Raw genomic sequence first — 15,091 nt, forward strand, 5'->3', positions numbered from 1 at the left:
GGGAGTGTGAAGGGGAATGACCGTAACGTAGAGGACCAGCACGGGGGAGGGGGAGGGGAGTTTACAAATGTGGTTTGAAGTGAAATAAGCTGCAATGAAAGTTCTGCATATCACTACTTGGATAAATATACTACCATTGAAATTAGTTTAATGTTTGGTATGATTTAGTACCCCGGGGTTTACAAATTGAGCTGCACTTGTGGTGATTGCTATATCGGGGAGACAAAACGACGTGTCTCTGACCGAATTCGCGAGCACACATTAGATTTAAAACACGGCAGAACAAATTCTTCTGCCGTAGCTGACCACTGTTACAACGCTGTGGGTGATCACGATATCATTATATCCGATACCAATGTCCTTTGTAAAGCCACGGGTTTTCATCAGAGCTGTCTCTCTCCCCCTCCTCTGTTCCGACCATGGATGAACTCGTCCGTCTGAACGGGGCCCGTAGCTATCCGTGGTGCTAAAGTTGAGGGTAATAATCCACCCATTTTTTCGCCATATAGCATTGTGATATATAACGACTTATTGTTGGTAGCTTAGCTGATTGGAGAATATAGAGTTTATTGATAACAATAAGGTAATTTATATTTTAGTTTTTTATTGGTTCACTATATAGTACTGTGAATAGCTCAGATGTGTAGGCCTGGACTTCAACATAGTCATTTCTGTGATCAGTCACTAGCTAATCACTCAGTTATTTCAATGCTAAATTCGCCTAGTTATTTCAATGCTAAATTCTCCTGTTTGATTTGTACTAAGTGCCTCGGTGAATGTGTATGCTCTGACTTTAACGTAGCTATTTCTGTGACCAGTTACAAGCTAATCACTCAGCTATTTCAATGCTAAATTCTATGCTAATTCCTTTGTCAAGGGGTGCCTCTGCGGATGTGTGTGCTTTAACTTAGCTATTTCTATACTAAATTCTATGCTAATTCCTTTATCAAGGGGTGCCTCTGCGGATGTGTATACTTTAACTTTTAACATAGCTATTTCTGTGACCAGTCACAAGCTAATCACTCAGCCATTTCAATGCTAAATTATATGCTAATTCCTTTGTCAAGGCGCTTTGTTTCCTCTCACACAGCTTAAAGGTCGTGATCTGAACGTGGCTCTTTCACTCCAGCGCTGTCCTATCAGACAGTCTCGTCCCTTCACCTGATGAAGGCCGCTTGTGTTGTGGCCGAAACGTCGTGAGAATATTATTGTGTTATTTTATTTTATCAATTTATTATTTTATTCTCATACTACGTGACTTTACCGAAAGAACCAAAGAAGATCCCTCAAGTCCTTTTACTGGCTTCATCGGTGCTAGTCGCTAACAGCCCTTGCTCCAACAGTCTCTCAAGGCTCTATGGGCGATCTTTGTTTTTAGTTTGTGTTAGTCTGGTCGATGCCTTTGTCTATGTTTCGTGTTTTGCGTATCAGAGGTTAAGTATGGTCATATAATCAAAGCAAGATTTTATTCTTTCTGTTTTATTTCATAATGATTACGATTTGTGACGTTTGCCCTTCTGTTCTACAGACTGAAATATGTCCATCCCACAATATGCCCAATGCATAAAACAGAGAACCCGCGCTCTGCGATTCCTTCTCTCAATCTGAACATGATTTCATCTTCTCGTTGTATCCTCTAGCAACCACAAGCAAGAGAGGGTGAAGATCTACTTGTGCGCAACCATGTGGCACGAGACCAAGGAGGAGATGACGAAGATCATCTCGTCCATCCTGAGGTGGTATATTCCCTATCGCCCAATTCCATCAAGCGGCCGGATCCCAAGGGCCAGTGGGGGTCCCTCGCGAACATGCAGATGGGGTGTGGTCACGGCACCGCGCACTTTCAAATGCCCTTCTGCGGCCGTCTGGAACACTCTTCCTTCCGATATTAGGAAACAACTGGAGCTATGCACTTTTAAATAATATTGACAACTAATTTCTTCAGAATTTATTTTTGTGTTTAGATTGTTGTCCTTCTCCTGCACATTCGATTATCTTGGTTGGGTATGTATGGTGTGAAATAAGTCCACCACACATACGTACATTCATTTCTGCAGGGCACCACACCAGTCAGGCTACCACGCTACCGCGTCCCTCCCTTCAGCTCAACGAGATTTGAGGATATTAATCTAAACTGCACGTTTAAAGTGTCCTGAAAAAAATATATCGTGATATATGCAGCAATGCATATGCCGGTGAAAAAATGTTAAACAAAATAGAACCACATTACTGTGGCTCTTATTTGGACAATCTACAGCAATGCCATATTACCATGTCGCATATACGACCGTCATATTTCGACCTTGGACATTTAACCGCTTACACGCAGTGCAGTATTTGTGGGCGGTGTATTTTCAATTTTCTTTGGATGCTCGTAAATATGACATCTTCACATGGAGCAGCGCCTTCCTAACCTCAAGAACATTTGCCCTCCTTCGAACGTCGCAACTAATCAGCTGATCGTGTTTAACGCGGACCGTTCTTTGTATGTGACCATTGTACGATGTTTGTGAATTGTGCAAGCTGTAAACTTCTCTTGAGTTAACACGTCTGGGCTCCCGCAACAAAAAATATTATGATGCATGCTGAGAGCGTCGACAAGTGAGAGCCTGGGCAGGTGAGAGCCTCAACCAGGTGAGATCCTGGACAGATGAGAGCCTGGATGGGTTAGAGTCTGGATGGGTTAGAGTCTGCTTCTTGGTTGCTGCTGCGTGTGCACCAGTGGGAGATACAGAGAGAGCTCCAGACGGCTGCTGACTGGTACAGCTACAGAGAAACGCACTCATCCAGAAGCCGGTGCCGGCGATGGGTAGAGGTCGTTGTGAGTTGAACTCAGTAGGATGCGGTGGAAGTTTGCTGTGATCAGTGGGATGAGAAAGGTGTAGGAAACGTTTCGGCGGGAGACCTTGGGAGAGCGCTCGATTGCAGAGGAGAGCGATGCTGTACCATGACCTTGACTCGATGGGGAGCGTGTGGCGGGATAACAATAACGACCCTTCTCCCTTGCCGCTGCCAGGCTGGACAGGAGTGAGCCAAAGGATCTCAACGTCGGTTCCCGCGGCGGAGGGAAGAAGAAGAATGAGAAAAAGGAGGAGATGGAGAAGAAGGAGAATAAGAAGGAGGAAGAAGAGGGGAAGGAGGGGCAGGATGGGAAGAAGGAGGAGGAGAAGGAGAAAAATAAAGAAGAGAAGAAGACGAAAGAGAATGAGGAAAAGAAGCAGAAGGAGGAAAAGGAGGAAAAGAAGTGGGAGGAGGGAGGGAGGGATGGATGGATAGAGGCACGGGCCTTGTAATAACAAAGCACGGGACGACACGGGGTGGTTAAGCTCAGCTCGTGGTGCGAGAGACCACGGGAAGGATGGCAACAGGTTGCGCCGATGCCTTCGTTCAGAAGTGAATAGATCATGGTGAACGATGACGATGATTGGTGATGGTCACGCAGATGAACGTCGTGAGTGCGGATCGCAGGGCTAGCAATGCCTTCCTTGCGTCACCATCACCGTTGTTGAGTGCAAATCCGAAGGTGCACAAACTGACAATTGGCCGGCAAACAGAGACACTATGGTGGGCGGTGTGATAGATGGACGTTCACGCGCGTGTTGAATTGAGCAGAAACCTCATTTGTTGAACTATTTTTTGCACCATACGTAGCCAACCTTGCTGTAAAGCGGACTAGGCGCTTAACATAATTTACACAAACGGTGCAGCACTGGGGAGATAAAAGCAGGCGGGTGTGGTGCTGGTCACCCACCCCCTTGTGTGCCGGGCCGTCCTTCATGGGTGCTACTGGCTAACAGCCCTTGCTCCAACACTCTGTTGAAGGCTATACGGGGGGATCTTTGTCTTTTGTTCGTGCGTTGGTAAGAATTTGGGCAACGAGACGACTCAGTCTGGGCGACCGAGGCCCTCGCCGTGGGTGGAGCAATCGAGCAGCGAAGTTCGTGTGAACAGTAACAATGGTTGTAGAAGTAGTAGCGATAGAAGTGAGATACGGAGGCGACTGACTGGCAGAGAGCGAGCAAACGACTGGGAAATAATCTTTGAGTGCTGGATCATCAGTCACCCACGACTGCTGCTGCTTTACTCAATTCCGAATCAGAATATGTATTTATACTGCAGGAGGAATTCGATGAGCTAAAAGCTCTATTTCACAGATGTCCAGCAGGGGCGGGTCAGACCGTTACCTCAACAAACAACACGATAGGAGTGCAAAGTATAGGACAGGTTCGCAGATCACAAATAAAACGAAACTATTCTTTTTTTTACCAGGTAAGACCCACTGAGGTATAATCTTTTTTTTAGAAGCGCACTGGCCGCAAATGATAGCGTAACGAAGTGGCTTATCATGTGAAAATTTATAGCAGCAAAATAATCAAAATAAAAAAAAATTGCGAGTGTAGCAGTGAGGTGGCAACTGGGGACTTCATCCCAGATATGACAGCAGTAGCAGCAATGGAATATAGTAATTGGGGCATGTCTTTTCTGTCGCTTGCGCTGCTGCTGCTGATGTGAAGGTATTTTGAGAAAAACTCGAAGATTCCACAAGAGGCGCCCTCAATGGAGTGGACTCAGACGCCGTACGGAGCGCGACTCTCCTACAAACTCCCGCACGGCAACTCGCTGTGCGTGCACCTCAAAGACAAGGAGATGATCCGCCACCGCAAGTGCTTGTCCCAGGTATTTGTTGCATCCCTGGGCTTCAGATCTTCCACCCCAAATCTCATTGGGCCACAAACCCTACAACCGCATCCACACTTAGAGCATAGTAGCAACAGCAACATCTGATGTGCTTCTACATGACGATGACGATTATGCACAATTGGAAAAGTAAATATCTCCGGTCAGTGTCCGGCGACGATACGTATGTATGCTGAACTTCTATCGCACTGTACCTCACCAACCATGCTAATTGGTGGTATAGAGAAAGATACAAATAAATAAACACAAAAAGCAGTTCTAAATAAATTAGTATCAAATCTAGAGTTAAAAGTGCACAGCTTCGGTGCATTCCTAATATCGAAAGTGGTCACCACCTGGAACAGAGCGACTGAACACACAACGACTCAACACCCGATTCACAACACGAATGAAGGGAGAGGCATCATCACAGCAGCGATGATTCGCCACTCCGCTACTCCTGACGCAATCATCTGGATCGTCAACCACCTCGATGTAAATTTACAGCTCGCTCTACGAGTCGACATCAGCATCAGCCGTAAGAAGCAGATGGCAATAGCTCACATCTATTGAAGCCATCTGTATGCTACCTCGAGAGTCATGCTCTCATATTGAAATTAAATCACGTGATGATTAAAAATTCGTTTCACGTGCGAATCAGTGCACACCATAGAGACGAAGATACCCCATATAGGCTCAGCAGGCTTTTTGGGGCAAGTGCTGTAAACGAGTTGCACACAGCAGTGTTGTCCGTGACCGAGTGTTCCCCGACTCGATTGATTTGGTGTTCCGTGGTGTTACCCGTTGAGTGCTATGATGATGATGACTGCACCAGGGTTGTTATCGATGTATCACAGCAATCTCACGCCGATGCTCATTTGCGTGTTGTTCTATTGCCTTCTATCCACGACTGGGGGGGGGGAAGGTTGGTGGCGCTGTTGAGTTACACTTGAGCAGCACGCGCTGTCATGGCCATTGGGTCGAGAATAATAACGGAGCGGCAGCCAAAGAATGGAACTCATTGCAGAGAGGTGACCACTGGGGAGATGGAGCGATGGAATCAGTCGGTAATAGAGGTTCTGGGTGGATAACGACTCAGGATCTCATGAAACATCGCGACGACTTGGGTAGGTCTTAATCCAGTAGTGGATCAATCACGGCTGCTGCTGCTGATGGTGATTGTTGTTATTAAACCCCTTAACGTGTTCTGTACAGGTGATGTACTTGTACTACCTCCTTGGCTGGAAGATCTACCACAAGATCCACACAGTTAAGAAAGATGAACAAGAGGAATGGGTAGAGGTAAGGATTTTGTAAACTGCAAAGACAACGACGCCTCATATATCCATTAACAGACTGTTGAGGCAAGTGCTGTTAGCGAGCACCTGTTAAGGGTGGGATGGCATGCGAGCGGGTCGTGTGTCCAACACCACGCCCATCCGTCTTTGTCTCACCAGTGCTAATGTTTACTCATTTAAGGCTAAGCCGACATAGGGGAGGCCACTTTCAACTTAGCAGTATAAATAGGTAGGCCCTGCACATTCCGTGGATGGGCAGTTCTACATGCGGTGGGGTAGAGTGTGAATACTCACACTCTACCCCACTGCACGCGAACCGCACGCAAGCTGCCCATCCAGGGAACGTGCAGGGCCTACCCAATTATACTTCTCCCAAGACGTGGGAGCAGTGTGGAAGTGTAGGCCAAATACACCCTGCTAGGGTGCCGCCATGGCGAGATTTTAACTACCTCGCTTGGTATGCAGGAGGCACTGCGTTCGATCCCGACCCTGATGCCTGCATATTTTAAGTTTACGTGTCTCTCTCCCCTTGGCCGCATGGATATATCTCTGGGTCCTCCGGTTTTTCCCACCACATTTAGAATCAACATCACGCATTTCGTGAATTTGGCTGCTATAAATATCCAAATGATAATCCACTTTTTTGAGCTATTATTTGTGATAGCCAGGTCGCTTCTGAAAAGAGCTAATTGCTCAGTGGATCTTGCCTAGTAAATTTAAATTGTTTCGTTTGTTAGAGGGTCTCTCTCTCTCAGGCCCTTTCCCTCTGGGTTGAGGCCCAGTCATAGCGTGCACTATGCGTGTCTCTGCACACAGAGTCGGCACATTTAGAAGTTAATCTTTGGTTGCCTTTCTGGCACAATCTGTCACTCAACGCGCCATCATCACGTTGATACTCAAAATAGTGTACTGGGTTCCACGGAGGCACACACTTGAACTCGGAGGCAACACGTTTATTCTTACACCCCAACAGGGTAACTACATAAACATACAGCAGGTTAACTAGACGACAACGGGTAACTAGACACAACGGGGTAACTACATAACCGGGTCAGTAAGTAACACACTGCCTGACCCACGATGCCGAGCGTAAAGACCGACGACCGAGGATCGAAGAGGCGTAGCACCGACGCGTTCCATTCCAACAGACAGCCTGGATCGGCTCTCGGGACCTCCCTTTTATGCCCCTGAGCGTGGCCTGGCTCCGCCCTCGGCTACGCACCCTTCTGGATATTACCAGAAGGTTCTGGGCCTAATATCACGTGTCCCTCTCGCCACCTTTTGGCCCCCCTCATTTTCCTGTTCTGGTCACGTGCCCTCTCGGGTTCACCTAGACTGTCACGTCCTCAACTGCCCTCTCTCTGATAGTCACCAGAAGCATGCCCCGTAGGGCGCCCTTCCATGCCAAACATACTCTGGTGCCAGAGAGAGGCTATAACACGCACAGTTCCCCTATTCTGTCAGTAGCTGGCGCTAAACGCCATAGTGACCCAATATAGGTCACTACAATAGCAATATAACTTTCTATACAAAAAGAAAAAAATATATACACTTATTACAGTTGTTTAAAATAGAAGTGTAAAATAGGTTTGCGGCTGAAATTTATTTGTATTTATGTTTAACTTCTTTCGCACCGTACGTAGCCAACCGTGCTAATCGGAGGTGTGGGGGCAGGACAACAAACCAAACACAAAAAGCAGTTCTAGAGAATGTAGTTTCCAATCTAATTGATTATTTAAAAGTGCAAACCTCCAGTTGCTTCCTAATATCGGAAGGAAGAGCGTTCCAGACAACCGTAGAAGCGCATCTGAAAGCGCGAGATGCAGTGCCCATCTTTGTTCGATAGCTCGCTCAAAGCCGCTGCTGCGAGGATGACCGGAGTTAGTTGTTGGTGTACGCAAGCGAAAACAGCCGCGTTGTTGCTGTTGAGTTGTCACTTAATGAAGTGACGATGGAGTCGAGTGTGCGCACCGCTTCAGGGAGGTTGTTTCCAGAGGTTGTAGCGCTGCAGATAGAAACGATCTCTCCACTGGAGCTATGCACTTTTAAATAATCTATTTGAACACTCATTTCTGTGAAATGCAGTTTGTGTTTAGTTTGTATCCTTTCCTGACGAACATGGTTGGCTACATACGATGCGAAAGAAGTTATACATACATACAATATACATACAGCTAAGGCCGTAGCCATGGAGTCAACATTGGGGGGGACTAAGTCTTCCAGGGGGTCTCCCCCAGAAAAAAAAATCTTAATTTGAATACTGGTTTCCTGCCATTTCCTGCCTAAAATATATAAAAAAATATTCACTAACACATAGGACTTTTTTTTACAATAATGTCTAATAGTGTATTGTATTCCAATGCTCTGTTTTTTCTTATTTACCTTTTCTTGTTTCATTGTATGTAATGGCAGAGATCAGGGATTAATAAAGTACAACCATAACTACAATCATATAAACAGAAATGTATTTTATAGCAATACATTGGGGGGGGACATTTTGAGCATATTTGAATATTGGGGGACACATCCTCCTTGCATACAGCATGCATACGTTGTGTGTTTGGTTGTTAGAGGTTGGAGAAGGAGCGTTGGGGTTGAGGAGCTAAGTGAGACGGTTGCTTTGCTTGCTCTGTACGAGGTCACGGCTGTAATGCCACCGCTGTTGCTGATCTGTCTCCATGCCACTACTTCCCGTTCACCGCCGCAGAGGAAGAAGCGCAACACCTACGTGCTGGCCTTGGACGGAGACACGGATTTCTACCCCTCGGCGCTCTCCATGCTGGTCGACCGACTCACGAGGGACTCCACCGTTGGCGCCGCCTGCGGGAGAATTCACCCGACGGGCGTGGGTGCGCAGACAGCTGTGGTGTGTGTGGTGGTGCAGGATGTGTGTGTGTGGTGCAGGATGTGTGTGTGTGGTGCAGGATGTGTGTGTGGTGGTGCAGGGTGTGTGTGTGGTGCAGGATGTGTGTGTGTGGTGCAGGATGTGTGTGTGTGTGGTGCAGGATGTGTGTAGTGCAGGATGCTTGTGTGGTGCAGGATGTGTGTGGTGCAGGATGTGTGTAGTGCAGGATGCTTGTGTGGTGCAGGATGTGTGTAGTGCAGGATGTGTGTGTGGTGTAGGATGCGCGTGTGTGTGGTGTAGAGTGGTGGTGCAGTGGTTAGTGCACTGCGCTATGAACCTGGCGACCCAAGTTCGATTCTCGCTCAAGGTCAACACCAGTGACGATTATCTGAACCCGTACAGCGGCTCCCCTAGGTCAACTCAGCCTCAAATTATCACCTGGTACGATGTTTAAATGTCGCCGCTGGGGAGACAAAGGCCGCCGGGCATGGTGCTGACCACCCACCCCCTCGTGTGCCGTGCTGGCCTTCATAGGCGCTTCTTGTGAACAGCACTTGTTCCAACAGTCTATTAAGGCTACACAGGGGATCTTTGTCTTTGGTGCGGGATGTCACCAGATATCAGCAGCGCCGAGCCTGGACAGGGTGCGTGTGGATGGCAGATGTGTACAGCGTGATTTTACTGGTAGGAAACGTAGTGCACTAGAAGCCCAACCGGGATTAATTCACAGGAGGCAGGGGATTAATTGTGTATGTCTGTGGATGTCTGTCCACGTGGGAGGGGTGCGGCTGGGTGGAGAAGGGATGGTAGGGAGGGGCTGGGTGGGGAGGGTGGGGAGGGGCTGGGTGGGGAGGGTGGGGCTGGGTGGGGGGTGGGAGGGGTGGGGCTGGGTGGGGTGGGGCTGGGTGGGGAGGGGCTGGTCACCCCGTGGTGCCCTTATATGGACTGGAAGCCCAACCGGGATTAATTCTCACAGGAGGCAGGGGATTAATTGTGTATGTCTGTGGATGTCTGTCCACGTGGGAGGGGTGGGGCTGGGTGGAGAGGGGAGGGTAGGGAGGGGATGAGTGGGGAGGGGCTGGGTGGGGAGGGGAGGGTGGGGCTGGGTGGTGGGAGGGGTGGGGCTGGGTGGGCAGGGGCAGGTCACCCTGTGGTGCCCTTATAAAACTCAACGTTTAACCTACTCACGCCGGCTTCTGGCCGCCCTCACAGTCGGGCATATTTGCGGAATACACCACGCCGCCGTTGACCCTGGCCATTGACCGAGCAACCCAACGTTCCTACCAGCTCCCTCCACAGGAATGTGTTAATTGTTTACAAGTTATGGAAATGTGAAACCCGCGACAGTGATTAACGTTCGGATCGGATCTGATTTTGTTGATTTCGCATTCTGGGTGGGGAAATCAACGCCCCCCCCACCCCCACTTCCTGGTTGTGCCACACAATTTAACTGTGCGAACCGCATGCCCGCCCCGCACGTTTTATTGCTCGGCTTTTTATTGCTCGGCGTATTAACTTCAGCACCTTGAACGCCTTCGCCTCTGTTAAAGTCCTACAGTAAAATGGCACTCAACCCAATCAGATTACGCACAACCGTTGCAGGTCGGAATTAAGCATTCAACAATTAGTTCCCATCAGGTTATCGTTGAAGTAATTGGAAAACATGCAAATGCAGTGGCCTAGGGTGTCCCTGATGCAATCCTCACGCAAGATTCACCCTCAGTGCACACGCTGTTTCAGCAGACTAAGAGAACGCCAGTTTAACACGTAGGCTTTTGCAAGCAATATTATTCATAATAAAGGTTTTTGTGTTAGTTCGCATACGTATAAATGTTTAGTAACCCTCTACCTCCCTACACAGCCAGTCAGGTTTGTCACTGAAACAAAATGCGCCAATTAATGACTACTTCAGCCCACCCGTGTATTGGAGAGTAAATCTACAACATTTACAATTCGAGTACGATTTGTGAAATCGCCCGATGGTGATGAATGCAATTACCAGCAAAACCTCGTACTCAAATTGTAAATGTGTTGTCTCTCTCTGCTTGTGTCTGTCTTTGTGTCTCCGTGTTTGTCTTGTCTCTTTCTCAAATTTTACACTTAACTTCTAATTTAGTAATCTTTGGAAGAACGTAATCAACCAGGCTATGCGTTAATTCCCAAATTTTACTAAGTTTTTTTATTCAGTTGATTTTCTCTGTCTCCATGTTCTCTTTAGTATTTCCTGCAGTCACGAAAGCTCCAAAGCTCTCATTGACGTGCTAATTTATCTACCCCCCCTCTCTCTCTGCCCCCTGCTCTCTCTATTTAAGTCCTCGACACAGAGGCCATGTTTCTCTGTGTGCCTATGTGTGTGTCTCTCTCTGCTGACGTGTCTGTATATGTGTCTCCGTGTCCGTGTTTTGTCTCTCAAATTTAGCAATCTTTGGAAGAGTGTAATCAACCAGGTAGGGTTGATTACGTTGTATTGCATTATATTTCTAAGTTGACCAGGTTTGTTTTTTCTCATTCATTCGTACCTGATGATGATTGCTTGTGTTGCAATCGAAACGTCGTATTCTATTATTTAATTTATTTTGTTTCTACGTGACTTTACCGAAAGAACCAAAAAGTAATTCCTTCAGTCACGAAAGCTCCAAATCAAGCTTACTGGCTGTGTTGGATGGAGGAGGGTTATGACACATTTATACTTACGTGATCTAACCCAAAAACCTTTAATGTGAATCACAGAACGCCGTTGCTACCACAACTACTCGGGATGTTTAAATAAAGTTAAATAAACACACACGTAAGCACGGTGGAAGGATTGTAATTAAATCAACACGCATCCACCACAGCAATACCGAGTGGACATGGAGCAGGATTAGTATATCATGAAGTGGTCTGAGAAAGACCACTACCACCGCTAGTAATGGAAGTTTAACTTTACATAACTCAAATGAAATACCAAAATACTGCAAAGACTTCGGAGTAAATTACGCAAATCCTATAGAATTGTTAAGTGAAAACAAAATCAATATCATTATTATCAGCCGTGGTCCATACACTGCGGGATGAAGGCCTCCCCCCAAGTCGTCGCCATCTCTCACGACTCGCGGATGTAATAATCCAACACATCGCCAACCTTGGTAATCTTTCGATTTAAAGCTTTCGTGACTGCGATGATTCATCTTCTTTGGTTCTTTCGGTAAAGTGACGTAGAATGAGAATAAAATAATAAATTGATAAAATAAAATAACACAATAATATTCTCACGACGTTTCGGCCACAACACAAGCGGCCTTCATCAGGTGAAGGGACGAGACTGTCTGGTAGGACAGCGCTGGAGTGAAAGAGCCACGTTCAGATCACGGCCTTTAAGCTGTGTGAGAGGAACAAAGCGCCCTCAACTTTTACATTTTATGCTAATTCCTTTGTCAAGGCGTCTTTTCTGTTTACCCACTCACAGCTTAGAGGCGAACTGCGCTTGACTTTTTTCACTCCAACGCTGTCCTCCGGACAGGTTGGTCCCTTCACCTGATGAAGGCCACTTGTGTTGTGGTCAAAACGTCGTGATTTTTGTTATTTTTTTTTTACCTACGTGACTTTACCCAATAGAACCAAAGAGTATGACTAACACCAAACAGTGTTGTATATGTGGGTTATGAAAAATTTATGAAAATAATGAAAATTAAATGAAATTTAAAATTAGCATAATTTATCCAAAATTACATGAATATGTGTAATTATGCATATAAATTATGCTAATTCGAGATATAATCGTATTAATTTATGCGAGTGGGTGTGGTTATGATACTGCAGGTCGTTATGATAATCGGGCCCAGCCTCGGTGACGAAGGTTGGTTATCAATTAGGATGAGACAATTAATCGCATGCAGTTATGCAGGTGTTGTGAGCGTGAATGAGAGAGTCAACATGGCTTCGTTGTTTAACTCTGTATTAGCAATAAGGATACGATTATTCTTGCTTTAACATTTATTGATTATGTGTGTTAGTGTGCTTATGATAGGTCCACCAGGTTCAGATCTCAATCGCAGAACAATTCTTATGCGGAATTTCAGAAAGAATCACACACAACCCTTCTGCTTTAATCAATTTTATTCTCTAGCTAAACTTTAATTTTGGATAATATGAGAATGCTCAATCTCGGAATTTCAACACAGCATTAATACGGTAACCATCACGATTGCGTTTCACTTTCATTCATTCCCCCCCACGTAGCGCGAGCAGTTGGTGAGAGAGAGAGAGATGCTAAGAACATGCATATGCTATCCTAACAAAAACCTTAACCTTATAATATGCAAATTCGTATTTGAAAATTGCCCACACAGTACCACATCCCTTCATAGACCTTCAAGTCAATTCTTATCACGTTGTTTCACTTTGGGTATCGGCAATTAATTTTTATGCAATGTAACACGAACATATGAGAAATATGAATAAAGTCCTTAAAATTATGCGACGATATTCATACGAAAAACAATAAAACAAGTATTATTCCTAAAGGCACAAATGTGCGTTAATGGATTCGTTGGCAAGATTATGCCATTGAAAAGAAAAAGGTACGACTCTTTTGCTTCTAAATGACCTTATCCACGTAACTCAATGGCAGCAGTGTTTTTCATTATCAATTGATTTTTAATGCACCGCCTTGGAGTGGCAACCCTTCTTGATTATCCCGATATGCGTATCGTGTGTCTTCTTTATCACTGGTTCAATTCTTTGCGTAAAGCAGACGCCGAGGTTGGCATCTCTTATGTCAAAAATGTGTTTGTTCCCTGCGGAGTAGTGGGGGTGTGAGGGTGAGCGTGTGGGGGAGGGGGCATATGAACACGGTACACAGTTTCTGTCCACAGCTGGCTGGAAGAGTCGGCACGACGCTCGCCGTCGTCGCGCCGATGGGTGTTGAGTGCGGGCCCGCTGCTCTCTCCTAGTGCTGCTCGAACGCTCTCAGCACTGGTGGCGCACGGTGGCGTGAAGTGGCGCTGGTGGCGCGAACAGTGGCGCGCTGTAGCGCTGGCTGGCGCTGGTGGCGCGCTCTGAAGTGGCGCGCAGTGGTGGCGCTGGTGGCCCGAACAGTGGCGCGCAGTGGCGCTGACACTCTTGCTGGTCAGGCTCTTTCCGCTGCTGGATAAGCCAAGTCGCACGCGCTCTCTCTGTTGAGATGCCCGAGCGCTCTCAGCTGATTCGTTGGCAGCCGGCTTCTTCACTGCTGGATGACTGAGCTGCACGCTCTTGCTTGGCAGCGCTGGTCGCGCTGCAGCTAGAAGCTGGCACTTGATGTAGGAATAAAGTTTTGAGTGATACTTCGTCTCTTTGGCTCTGAAATCACTTTCGTTGATACATCGCGACTCGGCGATCCTCGCTACTCAGCGAGGCTCGCGCTTCTTGGAGCCAGCCGTTCGTTGCGACTGCCCGTGTCTTGTCGAACTTCTTGAACTGTTGATCTGTCTTGACTGAACTTTTGAAAAAATGGTTGGACCGTTATATATATAAAAAAAAAATCTCCGCTCTGCGCAGTGAAAAGGGGGGGGGGGGCGTGGCCTGTGTGTGTGTGTGTGTGTACGTGCGTGTGTGTAGCAACCCCCTACCTCCTCGCGGTGCCGGATGGGCAACTCTGTCGTGGACAGCGCTGTGGGGGGAGATCCAATTTTGATTGGCTCCTCCCCTTATGGCATATGTGTCCACCACAGGGGCTAAACGGGGGCTCTGGACGGGTGCGAGGGGCTGGTAACCCCTCCACCTTCAATTAATTACCACGAAACTACGAATTAAACTGAAATATGTAACAACTAAGCTTGTGCCGGAGGCCCCGGGGGGCCAGGCGTCTATGACGTCTCCTGGCCAAACCCCAATTGGCGGAGCCAGGAGATTGAATACCTACCCTCGGGGCTACTCCAGAAACAACGAAAAGCCACTACGGTTGGCCACGTGGAATGTTCGAACGCTCACTGCAGAGGAGAGGCTGCCACTCCTCTGTCGGGAGCTGGACCGGTACCGCCTGGATCTATGCGGCATTCAGGAGGTCCGGTGGACCGGCTCTGGCTCCTGCCACCATGAGGGGTGGACAGTCCTCTACTCGGGGCAGCAGACTGCCAAACAACAGGGTGTGGGTCTTCTTTTGAACAAAAGAATGAAGGGGGCGTGGGAGCGTGGCGGTGAGGTGTGGGAAGCTGTAAGCCCCAGGCTACTTTGGGCTCGCCTTCCCATCAACCGGAGGCGAGGAATGGTGGTCGTGGTTACTTATGCCCCCACCGAAGATGAACATCCG

The 15,091-nt window shown here is 47.3% G+C and overlaps 1 protein-coding gene across 1 annotated transcript in view; it reads left to right on the forward strand.

Moving 5' to 3' along the window:
- The first annotated feature begins 973 nt into the window (after positions 1–973).
- Positions 974–15,091, forward strand: part of LOC142925098 (uncharacterized) — a 37,994-nt gene continuing 23,876 nt past the window's right edge. The window contains exons 1-4 of the mRNA XM_076067903.1: positions 974–1,736; positions 3,017–4,677; positions 5,893–5,979; positions 8,683–8,824. Of these exons, the coding sequence (XP_075924018.1) occupies positions 4,558–4,677; positions 5,893–5,979; positions 8,683–8,824 (349 nt within the window). The 5' untranslated portion in view covers positions 974–1,736; positions 3,017–4,557. The remainder of the gene's footprint in view (positions 1,737–3,016; positions 4,678–5,892; positions 5,980–8,682; positions 8,825–15,091) is intronic.

This window comes from Petromyzon marinus, chromosome 18, assembly GCF_048934315.1.
Source record: "Petromyzon marinus isolate PM22_M1 ecotype Great Lakes invasive population chromosome 18, UKy_Petmar_22M1.pri1.0, whole genome shotgun sequence".
NCBI classification, from domain to species: Eukaryota; Metazoa; Chordata; class Hyperoartia; order Petromyzontiformes; family Petromyzontidae; genus Petromyzon; species Petromyzon marinus.